Genomic DNA, 21,658 nt, shown 5'->3' with positions numbered 1-21,658 from the left:
TTTTGAAAGAAAAGGTATAACCATATTGTGAACCCATGGTTGATGTTTTGTTTATTTATTTTGATCATATTTTATCCTTTTTGCAATTTATGAAATTTAATAAAACATCAAGTGCTTATAAAGGTTGTCATTCTTTTAAATAAATTAAGACACATCACTTACTCTATAAGATAGTGGATGGTTGAATTTTGTACAATATTCAAAAGAAAATCGTACAATATCTTAATATAAGAAAACATTACAACTCTTGACCCAGTTTCAATATTAATGTGCCCATTGGCTCACATTATTAGAAATAAAAAAACAAATAAAATAAGAGAAGCACGTGAAATTTATTTTTGTTCAAAACCATTCATACTAACAAATAATTGCACAGTATTCATTTTCAAATTATTTGTAATCACCAACAAAATCATTGTTAATTCTGCAATAATCAGCATTGGATTCTTTAAATTTAACATCTTGAATACACTGAAAGTGAAACACATAGAAGTTTCTAAAAATAAAACTACTAACAGGAACACAAAATTGAAAAACATAGGAAGATAAAATTGATCAATGATGATCCAGTTCCCACCAAAGCCTCATCGCAGCAAGAGCTTATGAAATGTTACAAACTACCTAACTTGTATTACTACAATCAGCACAAACATGTCCCCATCAAGAATAAGTGACATTTTCTCTGACCTTATCCCTTTTCTTGGTCAGAATTGTTATTGTAAATTTATAACCGTTTCCTTCTCAGAAGTGCGAAACTCACAGGCCCGGTATTGGGAATTGAGTGGTAAGAGCTTCGACTCTCGAGCGAAGATCTGATATTCGGTCGGTCAAAGGGAAATCAGAAGTTGTCACAAACTTGAGGAACTCTTGGAGCTTTGATCCAGGGGCTAGTGGTTTGGCATCAAGAGTTATCTTAACACCCTCGTGGATGAAGTCTGCAACCGCTACAAACTCTTTCTCAGTGAAACCTCGGGTGGTCATGGCAGGCGACCCAATTCGAATGCCTCCTGGAACTAGAGCACTCTTGTCACCTATGCATAAAACAGCCAAGAGTCAGTTCAAGAAAATTGGAAATGACGATCAGCCTGTTGAAACATGAGTCAATACCAGGTACTGAGTTCTTGTTGAGAGTGATTGAGGCCATGTCAAGAATTTTCTCCACCCGCGCTCCATCGATACCCTGTCATTAGAGTTCACGCATGCATTAACATATGGTACCCACATCAATCTTTGAAAGCACATCTATAAGGAGCATAGATTTACCAATGGCCTGAGATCTACAAGAACTAGGTGATTGTCACTTCCCCCAGAAACTAGCTTATAACCTAACTCGACCAGCCGATTTGCAAGAGCTCTACAATTGGCAATGACCTAAAGTATAAAAAGCTATGTTGTTAGAAATAAGAAAACAGTGTCTTACACCAATTCTAGATCATTGAGGAAATGAAGTACCTTGTTCTGATAGACCTTAAATTCTGGGGATTGTGCATGTTTCAAGCAGACAGCTAGTCCCCCAATTGTATGATTATGAGGACCACCCTGTATATCAACCATAAAACTGACAATATTTAAGAACCAAAGAAAAAGTATGCAGCGAGACAAATGAACTCTTCTCTACATGCCTACTCTACAAGACTAGTTAGACCAACCTGTAATCCTGGGAACACAGCATTATTAATCGCAGATTCTAAGTCAACTCCGAGAACAGGATCCTTCCTAAAGAAGATCATTCCCCCTCTTGGACCTCTCAGAGACTGCATATAAGTTTGACATTTCTTTAAGGCTCAGAATCATATCAAATTCAAATCATATACAAAGCTAATATGTTTTAAAGAGAAGGCAACACGAGATGAGAATGACAAAAATTCAATACAAGTAAATAAGCATGAAATGAATTATGATATTTAAATCGGAATGATGAAGGGCTGAATCTCAAATATTATGGAAGAAACAAATTCTGATCTCCTTTACTTTTCAAGTAAAGTCATGTATTTGATTTCCTGAAGCTCTCTTGGGCTGGTGGCTGAATGACGAAGCAAAAATGTTTTGGAGTGCAAGGTTAGAACTCTTTTGTGGGTTTTAGAGCTACAAAGAAACCAAAGGATTCAAAAATTCTTTAAACCTTTCTTGCAATCTCATACAAGTATCATTCACAAAGAGGCTTTTTTTGTAACCACGGTAATCCTCTTAATGTTAATTCTAACTTGGACGAGTTTTATGTATTAGTTTTCTCTACCTTGCTCAATAGGTCGTTCCCTTTTTACGTTTGGTTCTCAAATATACAAATTTCTTGTCTTAAAAAGTTAAACGAATTTAAAGAAAAGCATGTGCTTAGAAGGAAGCATCCATTACCAACATTTATCATCTACCTTGTGTGTCGTTGTGGTCACAATATCACAGTACTCAAAAGGATCAGCAACCACAGAAGCAGCAACAAGCCCACTTATGTGAGCCATATCCATCATGAGAAAAGCACCAACAGCATCGGCAATCTACCCATATCAAATCAAGTAAGTCAGTCATTAATGATTACTTATTTTCAACAGAGCTGCCCAAAGTAAAATGATTAACATTGGACACAGGTAAACCCTCACTTTTCTCATGCGAGGATAGTCAAAATCTCGTGGATAAGCACTTGCACCAGCGATAATCAACTTTGGTCGAAACAAGTTAGCAGTTTTTTCAAGCATGTCATAATCTACAATACCTGCAAGAGTTTGCTACTAAATTAGAACGCATAAACCAGGGAATGATCATAAAAAACCTGTATCATGTATGAGAAGTACCTGTTGTCTCATCAAGACGATAAGGCATAGATTCAAAATAAATTGATGTGCCTGACACCCGTCTTTTTGGTGTCATGAACCCATGAGACAAATGTCCTCCATGAGGCAAGTCTAAACCCTAAAGTCATTTAACACGAATTGGTAGTATCAACAACTGTCTAAATTAACACTGTGATTAAAGAAGTAATCATAAGGCCACTCACCATGATTCGATCATGTGGATTAAGAACTGCAGTATAAACCTCGAAGTTAGCAGGCGAACCAGATAGTGGTTGAACATTTACACCCCACTTGTTATTGTCCAAATGAAATGCTGCAAGAGCCCTTTGTTGACAGAGTGTTTCCAGCTCGTCAATATGTTCATTGCCACCATAGTACCTGAGATGCATGATAGAAAAAATATTAATTTGCACAATCCTCTCAACAACAACAAAACCTCAAAACTTCCCCTGAATGAATTGGAACTCACATCCATAGTACATCAAATGAAGAAATTTCACCTTTTTCCAGGTAATCCTTCTGAATATTTGTTTGTCAGACAGGACCCCACTGCCTCCATAACTGCCCGAGAGGTAAAATTCTCCGAGGCAATAAGTTCAAGGCTTTTAAACTGTCGCTGCTTTTCTTTGTCAATAATACTTCGAACTTCAGGATCTGTTTCACTCAAGGCATGGTCTACAAAGTTGCTTACACCTGCATGACAACAACGAAGGGTGGCCTAAGCTAAATTCTCCCACTCAATCAAACATAAAACTTTTTCATTCATAGGCACCAACTAGGCTAATCTAGGATTAAAAAACAAAAAAAATATCTCACCAATTTTCCTCTGAGTAGAGGGTCAAATTTTCGATCCATTCTATTAACATGGGTCAAGCTCAAGCAGATATGCCAATTGCCAAATTATGTTCAAGAAAATCATAACAGTTAGATAATATTTCACCTCCAATTTCTGGAACAGTGACAGACACAGAAGATGATGGCTTCCCCGCAACCATGCTTGCTTCAACCTTGAAGGACTTACAGGGTTTCAGGATGTTCATTTTCTTCTGCTGCGGAAACACACAGATGCTAGAACTTTTAGAAGGAAAACACGACCCCTTCCCACAAACAGCAACTTGCAGAGAGCCCATCACTGCAACACCACTTGTAGCCTGCATCCTGTCCACTTAAATCTTCAAAAATCCCTACAAAATTTCATATAACAGAACGAACTTCAATAACAACAATCAAACACCATAACAGAACAGCGATAACTTTAATCAAACATAAAAAAAGTTTGAAAACAACACACAACATAGTCTATATGACCCACAAACCGCTTCGAGACACGCTCTGATATTTGAAAACAGAAACTATTAATCGGTAATAGCCAACAAACCAATACTTGAACGGAGAATCAGAAATTAGCCGAAGTCAGGCAACACAGAAATGGACGGAAAATAATAATAAAAACAATGAGAAGACGATTCAGAGTGATTGTAGACGAAAACCTGACCGGCGACGGTGACGGCGAAGAAGCGGCTGAGTAATCAAATTTCCAATTATTTTTTTGGAGAGTTTTTAAGGAGTTTTGGTAATAAAAAATCAGAAAATGATACAAACCTTAGGATGGCCGTCGGAATAGGAAGAAAATCGGAGGGAGACGGACGGCGAGAAGGAGAGGGCGCAAAACTGAGACTGAGAAGAGGAAGAGACGAAGGGGTTTACAAAACTGAGAAGGGTTCGTAAAGAATTTAAAAACGATAGGAAACTTTTTGTAATTTGGCTGACTAGAAGTAGTACCTTGTAATTATCTAGTCACTCAAGGATGTGTCTTTCCCATGTCAGCAGTTATCAATAACGCATTCAATTTTATATTTGATTAAACTTCAAAATTAGGTTAATCTTAAGCCTCTATTTCTAACCTCCAATTTTTTAAATTAAAAATTTTGCTACCCAAAATGCTCATATTTCGCTATTCATATTTAAATTTTGTTCAACTTTGATGTATCATCATATACATTTACTATGTAATTACAATTACTTTATTTTGTTTCTTTTATTTACCATTCAGAGTTATATTAGTTAGTTCGATCAGAAGAAAATTGTGTTTAAACTATCTATTTTAGTTCTCCCCCACAAAGTTCACATTTCTTTTAACTAAACCAAATAAAATGCACACATTATAGACTTATTTATGGTCTCTTTTATTGATTTTAAAATTTTCCTAATAATAATCTTTTTGAGACGGAGTGTAAGCCCATGGGCCCATAAAAGAGACATTGAGTAAGGCTCGGCCCAAATAAAAACATTGGGTGTACAATCAACTGCCCTCCATTCGTTCTATTTCTCTTCGTCTCCGTCGTCGTTCAAGCCTCGGATTAGGGTTTAGCTTCACCCTATAAGACATGGACGTCACCAAGAAGCGGAGGATGGACGAAAACGGTGTAAGCTATTGATTAAAAGATACAGTGCCGTCGGCCCAGTTGATTAACAAAAGCCCATTTAAATTATGGCCCAAATTGACTTGAAAAGCCCTAAAACCCTATTTTTAGGGAAAACCTAAATCAACGTTTCAACTGTTGGAGGCTTGGAGGCTTGGAGGCAGAGAGCAAGGAGACGGAAAACACAGACCAGAGGTGGAAGTTCGGAAATGGTGAAGTTCCTCAAGCCTAACAAAGCCGTCATCGTCCTCCAAGGCCGTTACGCCGGCCGGAAGGCGGTCATCATTCGCGCCTTCGACGATGGAACTCGGGATCGCGCTTATGGCCACTGCTTAGTCGCTGGAATCAAGAAGTACCCGGCCAAGGTTATCCGCAAGGACTCCGCCAAGAAGACCGCTAAAAAATCCCGTGTCAAGGCCTTCATTAAGCTCGTTAATTATAGGCATCTGATGCCCACTAGGTACACTCTCGATGTCGATCTTAAAGATGTTGTCACTGTCGATTCGTTGCAGTCAAAGGACAAAAAGGTCACCGCCGCCAAAGAGACCAAGAAGAGGTTCGAGGAAAGGTTCAAAACCGGGAAGAACAGGTGGTTTTTCACTAAGCTCAGATTCTGAAGTAGCTCATTCAGTTACTGGTTTCTTCTGGATTACTCTCGTATTAGGTTATTGAGCAATTTGATTTTTTGTTTTCGAGTTATCGTACGTTCTATCTTACTAATGTAGTTTGTTTTGGTGTTTAATTTTTGTCTGGACGTACTTTGAATGCTTGGATGAGAAATCTCTATGGTTATAATGATACATTTGAGACTTGCATTTATATAGATTCATATATTTTTCTGATATTATGTGATGGTTTTGGTATTCATATATTTTTCTTCTTCGTTTTAAAGTGAAAACCGCTTTACGAGATGTAGATTATGCAATGCAACTTATGTATCTGTATACTTTTAAATATTTGATGTCTGAGTATTTGCTTATGATTGAGTGGAGTTCCTTTAAACGTTTCCATCCCTTTTGTTTACCGGCCGGCTGTCTTGTTTTGAAGTCTTCGATCTTTTTTCGTTTCAACCAGAATGCTCTTGAAACGTCTTGAAATTCCAAGCATTCCCTTCTTCCTTTACAAATTTGTTACGATCTTAATGAGTTTTTAGATATACTGCTTGAATTACCTTTCCTTCTGAGATGGCTTCTGGGTTTTTATATATATATATATATATATTTTTTTTTTTTAATCGATGAATTAAGCCTTCAATCTCTGGTATATTTGTCCGTAGTTCCGGATTTTACATTGAATATTAATGATTTATATCTGAAAAAAATAGGTATTGAAATTTATATCCCTATGATGATTGATTGGAATTATAAAAGTAGTGGACTGAGTCTTACTGGTGAGAAGTATCAATTCTGAGGGATATTTTTTTTGCAAATAGATTTCCTGAAGCTGTCATTGTGAGGTTTCAAATTTTGGTCAGGATTTCTTTTAAAAAATAATATATATGACCATGATGGATGTTGAGCAGAGGTTGTGTTCTTGTTTTGGGCAAGGGTACGGAGCATTTGAGTCTCTAATCCCTGTTTGTCGACCTTGAGTTTGGATGAAACTCACATTTTTTTTCTTTTTTTTCTTTTTTTTTTGTGAAAAATTCATTTATGGTTTGTGGTTTAGGGTTTGATTTTTATTTTAGGTTTGAAAGATGTTAGCTCCCATTGGGATTTTCGCGAGTTTGTTAAACTAAATATGATATACTCCTGAAAAATAATTTAGGATTTCTTTTTGTATTTTAACTATGTTATAATTGATGTCTAATTACACACAATTTCAATTTATTTTTTTATTTTAACTATGCTATAGTTGAAGTCTAATTACATGTTGATGAACAAATATCGATATTGGTTATGTACCCTTATTTGATGGATCACATCTACCTGTCCCTGATCTCTGAATAACACATAGTAGAAAGATGAAAAATTTGTTCTACTGTTTTCAGATCTAATGCATGATGAAAAATTTGTTCTACTATTTGGATACCATGTTACTTCAACTGGTAACTTTGCTCTGTGTAAGTTTCAATATCATCTATGCTTTGCTTGCGCTCATCTTCTCAAACATTTTGTCTTTGTTAATCAGAGATTAGACTGATTAGTTGCTGTATCCGTCTGCTATTTCAATAGTTTCTATTGCATTGGTTAATCAATTTATTGTGAATTTTCTATTGCATTTTATTTCCCTGTCTCGGAATATTCTACCAATGCATTGAATGCATGCCATGTTTAGGTCTTGGTGATGGCCTAGAGGGGAATACGATACCTTAATTAAATCTATGGAGCAATTTAGTCACGTTTATTTAAACTTACAACTCAAAAGTAATTTATTGTTGTTTTGGTGGAATCTGAGTTCAGTTCGAGTTGGTTTAGGACCGGTTGGTCCTGTGCTCTGTCTGGGTTTGAAAATCTTCAAAGTTAGATGAAATAAACATTATATTTTGTTGTGTGTGGTCTATTTCGTTTTTGTAGTTGATTATATTATTTTGGTATATGGTTTTATGAATGCCTGATGTTAATTTGAAATTCTAAAAACGTTCATATAATCTTACAGTTAAATTATACGTAAAAGACTATATCTCATGCATTGAGAGATTTTCATTTTCTTGTAGGGTCAGGGATAACTCTCTCAATCATTCATTTTTCATACACTTTCCCTTCTCGTCAATAGTAACCGTCTCTTCTCCCATGCTTCTGCCTCCTATGTTTAGTGTTTCCATTTCCACTCAGTATTTGTCTCCGACCACTTCACCTTTCATCGTTGGTCATAAGAATGTACAATTAGATTTGGCTTCCTCTTTCCTCCATTTTTTTCATGCTCGTTTTTTTGATTCCTTCATCTTCAAGTCATTTTTCCATTTCTCTTTTTCTCTAACTTTGATTTTTGCTAGTTTCTTCCCCTCTCTTTCTTTATCACTTTGCAGCCCTTTAGAAAGCTTTTGATGCATTGATATAGCATGCCTATGTATTCTTCTCTTTGCAATCTACAATCCATTTCTGCATCTACTCCCATATTCATAGAGTCTCTCCTCTTTCAACCACAGCGCATTTAGGTGTTTACTCCCAAGTCCCTTTCTCAATCGTGCCCGTGCTTTCTTCCATCCTTCCTTTACTTTTCAACACAAATTTCTTCGACATACTAGTTTCTTTTCGTAGATGATGAACACTATTTTCTCGTAATTCCTCTGCCATCCTTTCAACTTTCTTCGACATACTAGATTCTTTTCGTAGATGATGAACACTATTTTCTCGTAATTCCTCTGCCATCCTTTCAACTCTTTTGGACAACTCTAAATATTTAAGCTCCCTAATGTCTTCATTCTTTTCCAACCTCTCCTCTGTTTTGTTTCTACACATAACCTGTGTCATCCACAAAATGTTACAGCTCTGATACTAATTTGTTAGGATCTCACCTAACCAGAATTATCTCAATAAAATAAGATGAACTCAATAACTCTTAACAGAACATTCAAATATGAAATATATACTAGAAGATCATAAGAACAAGTAATCCTAGCCTTTTGAGAGGGCTGGACTTTCTCAAGGTTCCCTTACAAGGAAATATTTCTTCAAAATTCTTCACACCTCTTTTCAACCCCTCTCCCATACTATATATAACAAAAAGATGTAACCAACTTACTAACTATTTACTAATATGTTTGTTAACTACTATTTTTATTTTCTACATTTTCTACCAGTAATCCACTATTTTCCTATCTAGGGTCTTTACAAAATCCCTCTTCTTGAAAGCGACCGACGGAGAAAGAACTCCTTAAATATATCACTAAAAGATGTGTGACCCGCTAACAGAAAACCACATCCAAAATTTTTTCAAAGCAAACACATGTAAGCACAACTCGAAGGATAAAGAAAAGAGTTAAAACTTTTTCATTTCCGTTGTCTGGGAATTAAGTTTTATAATGCAATAATTAAAGTAACATAGCATAGCAGTGAACTGAAACCTACCTCTTCCCTAACAAACAATTAAAGGGATATCTTCATCCATCCCCACTTCTTCCAAGACATTTTGACAAAAAAAACCTCATATCGTGAAGCATCAAAAAGCGAATTGGGTGCATGAACAAAATAAGATTATTGATTAATCATTCTCAAAATAAAGAAGAGGAAAAAAGAGGTCATCAGCTGAAGACCATCTAATTGACCCCAATCACAAATTTCCACCTCGTTGCATATCTCAAAACAACCTAGTGAGATACTTAGGTTAAATAGAAAACAGAGACCTCAACAAGAATGGAACATAAGAACAAGAGGACCAAAACCCAGTAGCTGAGTAACTTGATCCAATAAAAGAAAGAAAATAAAAAGCAAACTAGATAACAGCTATGAGAAGGTAAAGGCTAAAGCACACTATTCCAAAGATATTAAGAGCTAATATCAATAATACCGTTCAAGTCATCACACAAAGGGGGTTTGTGGAGAATGCCTTCCAATTCCAACAAATCAGAACAAAACATGAATGCAAAACTTTTAACTACAAAAAAAATGGACAGCAAATCATCAAATGATGTAGGTAAGTAAGTCTCTGGGAGCCTTCTTTCATAGCAAAATTTAACCCCTTAGCAAAAAATTAGATCAAACGGATCATACCACAACAGGAATCACCAACTTAATAGCAAGAAAGCAACGTATACCATTTAAAGATGTTGTAGATAAGATTTGAACTCAAAATTTTGAAATTTTGAAAGGAATACACGTACTATTATGAAGTAGAATTCAATAGTAATAAAATATTATTTAATATATTATAATATAATATTTCAAAATTAATATTAAAATACAAAACTCGGTCTTCCTGGTCTCGAACAGTTGCATAACAATTAAAAACAAAATAAGCATATTTTTTTTTTTTGCTAATACTTCGGCCTAATTTCAAGTATGGCCCAGTGCAGTAGGAAGGCCCATTTTAATTGGGGCCCAATCTCAGTTGAAAATGCCCTAAAACCCAATATGTTGAGATAACCTAAATCTACGCCCCCTCTCTTGTTGAAGAAGAGCCGTCATAGAAGGGGAAGTACAGAGTGGAGGAGAAATCCGAAAATGGTGAAATTCCTCAAGCCCAACAAAGCCGTCATCGTCCTCCAAGGCCGTTACGCCGGTCGGAAGGCGGTCATCGTTCGCGCCTTTGACGACGGTACCCGGGATCGTGCTTATGGCCACTGTTTAGTCGCTGGAATCAAGAAGTACCCGGCCAAGGTCATCCGCAAGGACTCCGCCAAGAAAACCGCCAAAAAATCTCGAGTCAAGGCCTTTGTCAAGCTCGTCAACTACAGGCACCTGATGCCCACAAGGTACACTCTCGATGTCGATCTTAAAGACGTTGTCACTATTGATTCATTGCAGTCAAAAGACAAGAAGGTGACTGCCGCCAAGGAGACTAAGAAGAGGTTCGAGGAAAGGTTCAAAACCGGGAAGAACAGGTGGTTTTTCACCAAGCTCAGGTTTTGAAGTGGCTGCTTCAATTATGGGTTTGTTCTGCATTACTCTCTTGTTAGGTTAACTGAACAACCTTATTTTTTGTTTTTGAGCTATCGTACGTTTTACATTACGAGTTTAGTTTGATTTGGTGTTATGGATTGTGTGCAAATTACATTTCCATCAGTTGAATTTATATTTAATACTTAATGTCTGAAGCCCGTGGATAGTTGCAAATATTCTTCTGGCTATTTTTGTTGTAGTTTGATAAGAGTTACTTTTACGCATATAAGAACTTAAATGAACAAATTTGATGTTTTAATGATTTTCATTAGGGGTTTATTAGCTGATTTTCTATGTCTGATGACATTATTACTACATGTTTGCAACCAAATTTTGTACAAGTTCATATCACTCTTAGTGATAAAGAAGATGTTTGTAAGTGCTAGAAAACTGTTTATAAACACATGGAAAGTTAATCCAAAAGTTTTGAACTATTATCTTTAGCATGTTGATGAACAAATATCGAAATTGGTTATGTGCCTTTATTTGATGGATCTCATATACCTGTCCTTGATCTTTTGTTATCCATTTTGTTATGTCACAATCTCTCTGAATAACACACATATAGGAGAAAGTTGAAAATGTTATTCGAATGTTTTCAAATCAAATCCATGTTGAAACTGAGCACCTTGAGAACGGTCTCTTGTGATCCTTAAAATATATTATCAAACGGTCGATTCTTTTCCCTTATATTACACTTTCAAAATGGACTTTAATTTGCATGATGCCAAGTATTTGCTTTCAACTTCTATTTTGGGATACCATGTTACTTCAACTGGTAACTTACCGTGTAAGTTTCAATCTATTATCTATGCTTTGCTTGCGTTCATCTTCTCAAACATTTTGTCTTTGTTAATCAGAGAATAGACTGATTAGTTGCTAGTATACGTCTGCTATTTCATTAGTTTCCATTGCATTGGTTAATCCATGTATTGTGAATTTTCTATTGCATTTCATTTCGTTGTCTTGGTATATTCTACTAATGCATTGAATGCATGTTTAGGTCTTGGTAGATGGCCTAGAGGGGAATATGATAGCTTAATTATATCTTTAGGGCAATTTAGTTTAGTTTATTTAAACTTACAACTCAAAAGTAATTTATAGTTGCTTTGGTCAAATTTGTTTGGTTCAGTTCAAGTTGGTTTAGGACCGGTTGGTCCATCGCTCTGTCTGGATTTCAAAATCTTGAAAGTTAGATCAAATAAACATTATATTTTGTTATGTGTGATCCATTTCATTTTTTTAGTTGATTATATTGTTGTGGTGCATGATTTTATGAATGATTAATGTTAATCTGAAATTCTAAAAATGTTCATAAAATCTTGTTTTTTCTTTTGGTTTTATAGAGGCCATGAGGGAGGCCTCTTTGTTCTTCAAGAATTTTGGATTTTGTTAGTTCACTAATGGTATTGTTTAACAAATCATGATTTTGTTTCCAAAATGTAACATTTACTATTAATTTGTACCCATGCAACCTATTTTGCTCTTGAACTGGTTTTAAAATTTGATCTATAATTTTCGAAATATATTCAATTGATAGTATATGTATTTGCCTTTTAGTTGTAGGGATTTAACATCAAATTGTTTGATTAAATTGATTGGAATTTTGGACATTACATATATGTTTATATATCAATGATTTGGACATACTCATCCCATATGACTATAAGTATGGATAAGTACTGGAGAAGGAAAAAAACAAGTGTGGATATTGATAATAAAGAGAGAGATATGAAGTAACTAACATGGTATGAAATTGATTATTATTGTTAAAAGAAAATGATGTGCTATGTAATTGTATTCAAGTTCAAACTTATTTAAAAGAATTAGCGAATGAATCGGGATAGGAGTTAAACGTCCTACTCAAATACAAAAACAACTTGGTTCTTGTTAAAATATGTTAAGGGTGAAGTGTACTTTGTTGAACATCTAAAGACAAAACACTATTTTAGTTTGGACGGCAAGAGCAAACACTAACTTCAACTTTGTTTTATTTCTCTCTATATTTTTAGATGTTTAATTCTATTTTATTGTTGATCTTTTTTTCTAAAGGAAAAAGAAAATAGTCTAAATTAGTTTGAAAAAATAAATTTAATATTTGTATATAAGTATGTATATATATAGGGAATTTGCTTAACGATAAAATTGAACATTTTGGTCATTTGGTTCATACTTCAAGAATAAGGATAGCGACTGGGGTATTATCTTTTGATATGCATCTCAACTTTTTTTGAAATTATTATTAAACATTTATTTACTTAAATATATTTTTCTTATAACTAACCATTTAAATGAATAAGAATATTAAATTTGTAATAATTTAATCTATAATATAAAATTTCGAAAATAGAAAAACTGAGTATGATAAATATTGGTTCGTTAATTTTTTTCTATTCATGAAAAAACCTCTAAATAAAATATATTAATATTTGATGTTAGATTTTACTATTGTATGATATTAATATTGTATTTTATAAAATTACCCAATTGTCAATCAGTTTGTTGACATGTTTATATAAGAAACGTTGTTGATGATTTTTTTTTGAAATTTTTATTACTACAAAGTACTCGTCCAATCATGAATTTGGAAGTGAGAGAAGATAGACAAATAAGTTGTGTGTTGTCATCCAAAACTAGATGGCTAGGCGATTAGACTTGTTGCACATCCTAGTCGAGATGACTAGGAGATTTGCTAAGATCTTCATGCACATGTCATCATCTTAGGCTAGATGAGATGTAATAATGATATAATTGTTGTCTCTTTAATACAAAATCTCTACGTTTGTTTCACTGTCATAAAAGAGTAAAACGTTTTCAGTATGTTCTATATATAATTTTCAATGTCATCCTCCTTTAATTACAAACGTTTTCATAATTAAACTTCCTTATCCAAGTATCAACGTCTTTTTTAGTCTTCTCCATTGTATAAACAAATTTTCTTCTTCATTTTGAAAAAAAAAAGGAAAAAAAACTTTTTATACAATTTTTATATGAGTTTTACGATCATAACAAAAGTTTCTATTCAAGTGTTGATATTCCAATAAGTTTATGTGCAATTTTGATTGAAGAACGAGATTCTTTTATCCTGAGATTGACAAGACAAGAAATTATGTTTCCACAACAAGGCTGAGCCGCAAAATATCTTAAAGAAAGCGAGATCTATGACTCAACCTTTCTTTATTAACTAGTTTCTATTTTGCAATAACACCAGGTGAGCTAATCCTTAGACGTTTGGATTAATAACAAAATCTCGACCATACGGTACACAATTTATTACAAACGAGTTAACACGCACATTGTCTAGGCGTTGCATCTTCTCAACGTGATACTCCTTAGACTCAAGGCGAGACATCAAACAATAACTCTAGGTGTTCTGTCTAGACAAGGCAATCTACAAGTAGAGTTGTCATGCTGTGCATTTAGACATTCGGTCAAGGCAATTGCCCCTATTGCACGATACAAGTTTCAAGAGATGTCATTAAATTATCAAATTCAGTTACACAATAAGACGAATGATTTTGAGCGTGATAAAATGATTTTAGGATAGAAAAATTGTGGAGTTGAAAACATATTTAGATTGAAAGGTAGGAGATTACCCAAACTAACATTTTTTCTTTTTTTTTTTTGTAAGAAAGAAGGAAGTAATTAGTTTAAGGAACATAAGATATTGTTAAGAATATAAAATGATGATTAGAGAAGACATAATAAGAAAATGTAAACCTCAACATAAAAAAACGCACTTAAAGACAACGGTAGACGGAGTACCTAACAACTTTTCTTAATAATATGATTTAAATATTACTTCCGTTTTTTCTTCCCAAAAATATAAATAAAACTTTTTAATGTATGATTCTTCATTTTCATCAATTTATTTAAAACAATGACAATTTTGGACCTTTCATTTGTATTTAAAACATAAATGAATGTTATAAATCAAAGTCATAAACATGAAGCTAAGCTAAGCTAATATAATTTTATTTTTGTTAAAAGAAAAAAGAAAAAGGAGTAATTGAGAAATGATTTTAAGATAGGCTTATTCATCTTCTTCTTCTTCTTCTTCCTTCCTTCCTTCCTTCCTTCCTTCCTCTCTTCATTCTTTCACTTATCTGACACATTTTTTTTGTTTTTGTTTGCGAGGAAAGTCTGCAATGAACTTTTTCCATTTCTCCCTCAATTCTTGTTTGTCTCTTTTCCCCCAAAAGCTTCTCTCCTTTTGATTCTCTTTTTCCCCCAAATTCATCCCATCATGCTTCGTAGCTTAATCCCTCATTCCCCCATCAATTCCACTTCCAACAATTCTCCTTCCTCCATGAAGTCTAAACGCTCCGATCACCATCTCGATCCCGACTCCAACCCCTCCACCGCCGCCGACTCCTCCCCGGACCACCCTCCCTCCAAGCGCCTCAATTCCTGTCACGACCATGACCACGACCACGACCACGACCCTCCTCCTCCCCTCGACCCCACCGACTCCACCGGTTTGCGTTTGCTCGGCCTTCTCCTTCAATGCGCCGAGTGCGTTGCCATCGATAACCTCCAAGAGGCCAACGATCTCCTACCCGAAATCTCCGAGCTCTCCTCGCCTTTTGGAACCTCACCGGAGCGCGTCGGCGCCTACTTCGCCCACGCGCTTCAAGCTAGAGTCATAAGTTCCTGCTTAGGAACTTACTCGCCCTTAACCATTAGAACACTGAATCAAACTCAATCGCAGAGGATTTTCAACGCTCTTCAATCTTACAATTCCATCAGTCCGTTGATTAAGTTTTCTCACTTCACCGCTAATCAAGCCATCTTCCAAGCCTTAGACGGTGAAGATCGAGTCCACGTTATCGACCTCGACGTAATGCAAGGTCTCCAATGGCCTGGATTATTCCACATCCTCGCTTCTCGGCCAAAGAAAATCCAATCCCTACGAATCTCCGGCTTCGGATCCTCTTCCGATTTGCTCCAATCAACAGGACGAAGACTGGCGGATTTTGCAACATCTCTAGGCCTCCCCTTCGAATTCCATCCAGTGGAAGGCAAAATCGGGAACCTAACAAACCCGGGTCAACTGGAATTGAGATCTGGGGAAGCAGTAGTAGTTCATTGGATGCATCATTGCTTATACGACGTAACGGGAAGCGATATAGGTACGCTTCGATTACTTTCAACTCTAAAACCAAAAATAATCACGATTGTTGAACAAGATCTGAGCCATGGAGGTAGTTTTCTAGGAAGATTTGTAGAAGCTTTACATTATTATAGCGCGTTATTTGACGCGCTTGGTGATAGTTTAGGGATGGATAGTATTGAAAGACATGTGGTGGAACAGCAATTGTTTGGGTGTGAGATCAGGAACATTATCGCCGTTGGTGGACCCAAAAGAACTGGTGAAGTTAAGGTCGAAAGATGGGGAGATGAACTCAAACGCCTCGGCTTTAAACCCCTTTCTCTTCGTGGAAACCCCGCTGCTCAAGCCAGTTTACTTCTAGGGATGTTCCCTTGGAAAGGCTATACTCTTGTTGAAGAGAATGGGTGCCTTAAACTTGGATGGAAGGATTTATCTCTTCTTACAGCCTCAGCATGGCAGCCCACGTAACCACACACTACCAGTTTTGTATTATAAATCGAACCAACCAAATGCTCTAGCCCTCGCTACTAGATCAGGTTGTATTTTTTGGTTTATTTTGTTGCACACCCAAAATAGAGAAAGGAAGGTATGAAGGTTTGAAGGTTTGAAGGTTTGAAGGTTCGAAGGAATGGGGACAAGAAAGTTTGTCTTACTTTTTAGATTTGTTGGGCTCCCTTTTTTTTTTCTTTTCTCTCTTCTTGAAGGCATTTTTGACATTATAATTTAATTATTGTTGGATTGGTAGCAGCTGAACCAAACTTATTTTTGTAATAGAAATTCTTATCTGCTACTGTCTTCTTTTATGTAAAATATAATATATATATATATATATCTATGTATTGTTTTGGAATCATATTCATCAATCATCAATAACATCAATGGTTCTTTTTATAAGTTAATTTGAAAATATAATTACAATCATCATTATAAATTAGGATAAATTCGTGCTTTATTGTTCCCATAAAAGTTGTGTAAAAATATGGAATGTAATGAATATGCTACACATTGTTTGACATTGGATAGAAGAATCTTATAAAGTTGTTTCGTTTATCTATTTGTTTTGTTTTTGGAACTTTCTTTTTGAAGGGAGAGAGAGGTTGATTTAAAATTGTATATATATGTTTGAATAATATTTATATATACTTTTTAAATGATTAAGTTGAATATTTAATTCAAGTGGCTATAATCCCTAGAAACAACTTTATCTACTCCACACTTCCTCTAATCACAACACTATATCCCAATTCACCATTTCTTTGTTCTCTCTCTTTTTCTTTTTGGTGCTTTTTTCAAGAATTTTTTTATCAAAATAGGAACGTTAATTTTTCTTTTTATACCATGCCTATGCTTACATAATTTGTTGTTTGGTAACATTTTTTACCTACACAATTTATTTCACATTGATAGGTTAGTATTTTTGGGATGAAGTTTTTTTTTTACGCTTTCTACATTTTGATAACAAAATATAAGTTAGTTTTTATATTATGAAGGAAATAAAATTAAAAAAAGACCCATTATGCACGAATTTTCTATCTATTAACGAAGAAAAAATATCTCATCAAAATTTATACATAAAAAAGAGAAAAAGAAATATATAGTAAAAAAACAAAAAAGATGTCAAACACAAAATATTTAGACTATATGACTTTCTCTTTCATCAGAAAAAAGAATTTTGATTCATGTTTGAATCAATGGAAATCAATCATATACACAAAGAAAAAGGACAATATTCTTTTGATATATGTTTGGTTTGATAATGTTAGTATTGTAATATGCTTTTAGTTAACATGAACAGCAATTGCTTTGACTATGAACCAATGGCTGAACATGCAAACCACCAACAAAAACAAAAAGAAAAGGAATGTCAAATTTTGTTATGTAAATATATGAATTTGATCAAAACATATCACATAAAGTAATCGGTATGATTGATTTGTTATATTATAAATATTTTATATAGTTTTTTCATTTAAAACGATTACTTAGAAAATATTTTATATAAGAAAAAGAGAGAAGATTAATCACTACCTTACAAAATTAATTACACATATTAGAAACTTTACTATCCAAAACACTTTCCTTTAAAATTAAGAGTGACTAAACTTGTAATTTAATCTACAAATCTTGGAAGAATATTTTGTTTGTGAATACTTTTTCTCTCACAATATTTAAAGTAAGTATGGTGGGTAAATGAAGATTGGAAATTATTCCAAGTTTGGAGAAATAGGAAAGGAAAATGATTGCTAAATTAGCACAAATTTCCAAAGGGAGATTGGTTAAGGAGTCGTAGAGAAGTGAGAGATATACACACTCTCACTCAACTCAAACTCAACTACTCTCAAGTACCAAATAGAAAGAATCTACAAATGAATAGTGCAATCATGAATGTTTGATTTACTTACTTTTTACTCATTCTTAGTAAAAAGAAAAAGAGAAAAAAAAAAGAAAAAAAAAAGAGAAGAAGAAGAAGAAGAAGAAATTGCATTGAAAATTGAGAATTCATGATTTCAAAATTTGAGAAAGGAAGTTTCAAATTTAGAAGCTGTTCCCTAAAAGCCAAGGCAAATGGTAACTGAAAAAGCAACCCTAAAAATTATTCCCAAAGGAAAAAAAAAAAGAAAAAAAAGACTCTTAGTTTCTTCTCTCTTCAAAATTGTAATTATTTTGCCTTCTTCTTCTTCTGTCCTTTTTTTAATGTGGAAACCAAAGAAAAAGGAAGAGGATACAACTATGAATTATGATATTTTTTCTATAAAAAAAAAGGGGTTAGAAATCTAAGTATATATATTAGACACAAAACTTGAAATTAGTTTAGAAACATATAAAATGAAAAATTAAAGACTTATTGGGTAAAACTATTATGAAAGGTTGTCAAAGATTAAAGTTGTAGTGTGTAAAGAAAAAGGAAGACTTAGATCATAATCATGATTGAAAACTGGAAAGGACTGATGTTATGATACATGCATTCAAGAATTGTGTGTATATATTGGGGGAATGGAATTGTTGAATAATTGGTGATGGTTTGGGGTAGTGTGTGTTATAGTATAGTATAAGGACAGTTTATAATAATTTTGATGCCTTCTCTCACTCTCCATAATGCAAACAAAGTCAAGGGAGGAATCATTTATTTATGGCCAAAAATGTCTTAACAATTTCCTCCAAAGTCATTGCTCTTGTTTTCCATATATATATATATATATATTTTATAATAATATTTTTGTAAGAGTAATTATAATTGGTGGCAATCTTTTTTAAAAATAATTATTAAATATATAGCAAAATTTTAAGTAAATATAGTAAAATTTATAGGTGATATACAAATATTTGTAACATGATCTATGTGATAGACTTTAATAGATTTTGCTATATTTGTAAATTTTTTAAAATGTTGCTATATACTTAATTATTTTGAATTTAATCGCTATATTTGCGACTATTCCTTTTTAAAATGGGTAAACTTTTTGGCATAAAATATTAAAGATATAACACTTTTTTTAAACATTAGCAATTTTTTTAATTTTTTTGTTTATTCCTAAAATACCTTTGTTTTAAGGGCAATTGCAATAAGTAACATTTTTTAGAAGAATTAGTTAATGATAAAAAAATAGTCTTGATTTCACAAAAAAAAAATATAGTGTGATTTTCTTACTTTTCATGAAAATAAACTCAACTTTTTTCTAGTCTCCCAATAATAGAAACGAAAACTTATGAGTTACTATTAAATACACAACAAAAACATAATTGAAACTATTTATTTTCTTATTTTTAATGAAAAAAAAAATCTCTTTCTTCAAGTCTGTCCGTAATTGAAACTAATCCCTAAAACGTAGTGCATTAATTTGTTACCTTGATTAAGAATGCTTCTCATCTAAATAAGTTGGCTAATTTGATATTTAGGACCCATTGGTTAACTTTTATCCTCAATTGGGCTAGGCATAGGTAAGAAGCTAAAAATCATACATTGATTATTCAATTATCAAAATTATTGCATTGGACAATTCTATTCCTCTAAGCTAGAATGTTTTCATTGATTGCATTTATATCGTTATTTTTTTAGCACTTTATTCATTTGAATCTCAAACCATACCAAACCTCTCATTTATCACTTTAACTAAAGAATTTAAGTAACTCTTTGAAAACTTAATCTCCATGCTTCCCTTAGCTACCATATATTTCATTTCAGTGCTCCCTGCTGATCAACCAGGTATTGCCACTTGTACTACTTAGTAGTATAGGTAGTATTGATCTTTTATTTGATTGATCATCTGCAGGCAACAATAAAAGACTACATCAACATGTTTATCAAAATTGGTGTGTTGAGTGTGACCACTACAAGAAAGTGAGCATATTTCAACCATCTTTTATCGGAGGTTATAAAAAACCTTCGAAAAAGATATACATTCATCGGATGGTTAGGAAAACCCTTTGAGAAATATAAATTTTTTATCGAAGAATAATAAAAACCTTTGGAAAAGATATACGTTTTTTTCGAAGGTGTTGAAAAAACCTTTGACCCTATTCCTTATTGGAGGATAATAAATAATCTTTAAAAAAATATATACATTTATCAGAAGTTATAAAAAAAACGTTCGAGAAATATCAAAGGTTATTAAAATCTTTTGAAAAAGATATACATTTTATCTAATAACAAATAACCTTTGAAAAAAATATACATTTATTAGAGTTTTGAAGAAACCTCTGAGAAATAGGTACTTTCATCAAAAATTAATAAAATCTTTTGTTTAAAAAACCTTCGATAATATCTACTCTGACAGGAAAAATAAATATGTACTTTTTATCGAAGATTTTAGAAAAATCTTTGAAAAATAGGTTAAATAAAACTTCTGAAAAAAGTAAAAGATATCTTACTTTTCTCGGAGGTAAAATAAAACCTTCGAGAAAAATAAATTCTAAGAAATGAAGGTTAAATATGTATTTTTTTCTCTTTTTCCCCCAAATTTCCTTTCCTCCCTCCATATCCACAACACCTTCTTCTCCTTCCCCAATGTTTTTCAAATCATCCATCGGCCACCCCAGGCTCCACATCCTCTGTCGCACAAGTCTTTCCATCACAACAGTCGAAGCTCCACCACACTTTCGAGTGGACTTTAGACCACCGTGATTAGTAAACCTTCAAAAAAATTATTAATTTTCAAAGGTCGGCAAAACCATAAAAAAAAGTTTCTTCAACAGAACTATTACGACACTTTTCAAAAGTTGAGATAACCTTTGAAAAAAGATATATCAAATGTCTATTAAATCTTTTTTTAAAGGTTTTGACCTTCAAAAATAGTTACGACACTTTTCAAAAGTTGAGATAACCTTTGAAAAAATATATATCAAATGTCTATTAATTTTTTTTTGAAAAGTTTTAACCTTAAAAAATGGTAAATTAATTTTCTTATAGTGAACTTTTTCTTCTTTTAAATAGAATGTTATTTGTTTATAAAAATTAATCACTACAATTTAATTGTTTTTAAGTAAAATTTGATAAATTTTGTTTAAGAAGAAAAAACAAATAAGAAATTCAATAAAAAAAAAAAAGTTATAATTCATATTTTTAGGGTCCAAATATATATAAAGTACTATATGAAGTATAAAGATTTTGATTGCTATGAAATATTTGTCTTCCCTTTTCACATTAAAACAAAGTATTTATCTGGTTAACACGACGATTATGAGATCCATCTACAGTTCAATGGATCACCTCGTTTGTCACTACATTCTCAAAATGTTGAATATGACTAAACTGAATGTTATAAAATGCGAGATCTCATAAACTAAATCCGTTCTCTT

The 21,658-nt window shown here is 33.3% G+C and overlaps 4 protein-coding genes and 1 non-coding gene across 6 annotated transcripts; 4 read left to right on the top strand and 1 right to left on the bottom strand.

Moving 5' to 3' along the window:
* Window positions 1-397: 397 nt before the first annotated feature.
* Window positions 398-4,549, bottom strand: LOC101212892 (serine hydroxymethyltransferase 3, chloroplastic). Of its 2 annotated transcripts, none has more exons than XM_011654958.2 (12): window positions 4,389-4,549; window positions 3,727-3,970; window positions 3,287-3,479; window positions 2,990-3,164; window positions 2,787-2,904; window positions 2,595-2,707; window positions 2,370-2,492; window positions 1,650-1,754; window positions 1,453-1,539; window positions 1,264-1,371; window positions 1,108-1,180; window positions 398-1,031 (listed from the first exon to the last, which is right to left on the bottom strand). In XM_011654958.2, the coding sequence occupies exons 2-12, from the start codon at window positions 3,941-3,943 to the stop codon at window positions 757-759; spliced, it is 1,587 nt and encodes a 528-aa protein (XP_011653260.1). In that variant the 5' UTR covers window positions 3,944-3,970; window positions 4,389-4,549; the 3' UTR covers window positions 398-756. The 2 variants fall into 2 exon arrangements, with proteins under 2 accessions (XP_011653260.1, XP_031740593.1); XM_031884733.1 differs by lacking the exon at window positions 4,389-4,549 and adding an exon at window positions 4,277-4,307.
* Window positions 4,550-5,326: 777 nt separating this feature from the next.
* Window positions 5,327-6,056, top strand: LOC101212658 (60S ribosomal protein L27). Its single transcript, XM_004147692.3, has one exon. It carries the CDS (start codon window positions 5,419-5,421, stop codon window positions 5,824-5,826), a length of 408 nt encoding a protein of 135 aa, XP_004147740.1. The 5' UTR covers window positions 5,327-5,418; the 3' UTR covers window positions 5,827-6,056.
* A 490-nt stretch (window positions 6,057-6,546) lies between these two features.
* LOC116403584 lies at window positions 6,547-6,625 on the top strand. The gene has a single exon (XR_004216389.1). It is a non-coding gene; the product is annotated as a small nucleolar RNA R21 (small nucleolar RNA).
* A 3,611-nt stretch (window positions 6,626-10,236) lies between these two features.
* On the top strand, window positions 10,237-11,013 carry LOC101212413 (60S ribosomal protein L27). The gene has a single exon (XM_004147691.3). It carries the CDS (start codon window positions 10,312-10,314, stop codon window positions 10,717-10,719), a length of 408 nt encoding a protein of 135 aa, XP_004147739.1. The 5' UTR covers window positions 10,237-10,311; the 3' UTR covers window positions 10,720-11,013.
* Window positions 11,014-14,655: 3,642 nt separating this feature from the next.
* Window positions 14,656-16,728, top strand: LOC101212169 (scarecrow-like protein 23). The gene has a single exon (XM_004147690.3). The coding sequence runs from the start codon at window positions 14,996-14,998 to the stop codon at window positions 16,328-16,330; it is 1,335 nt and encodes a 444-aa protein (XP_004147738.1). The 5' UTR covers window positions 14,656-14,995; the 3' UTR covers window positions 16,331-16,728.
* Window positions 16,729-21,658: the final 4,930 nt, after the last annotated feature.

Source organism: Cucumis sativus, chromosome 4 (assembly GCF_000004075.3).
Source record: "Cucumis sativus cultivar 9930 chromosome 4, Cucumber_9930_V3, whole genome shotgun sequence".
NCBI classification, from domain to species: domain Eukaryota; kingdom Viridiplantae; phylum Streptophyta; class Magnoliopsida; order Cucurbitales; family Cucurbitaceae; genus Cucumis; species Cucumis sativus.
Note: the sequence above shows the minus strand (reverse complement) of the source record. Positions and strands in the feature narration are given on the sequence as shown.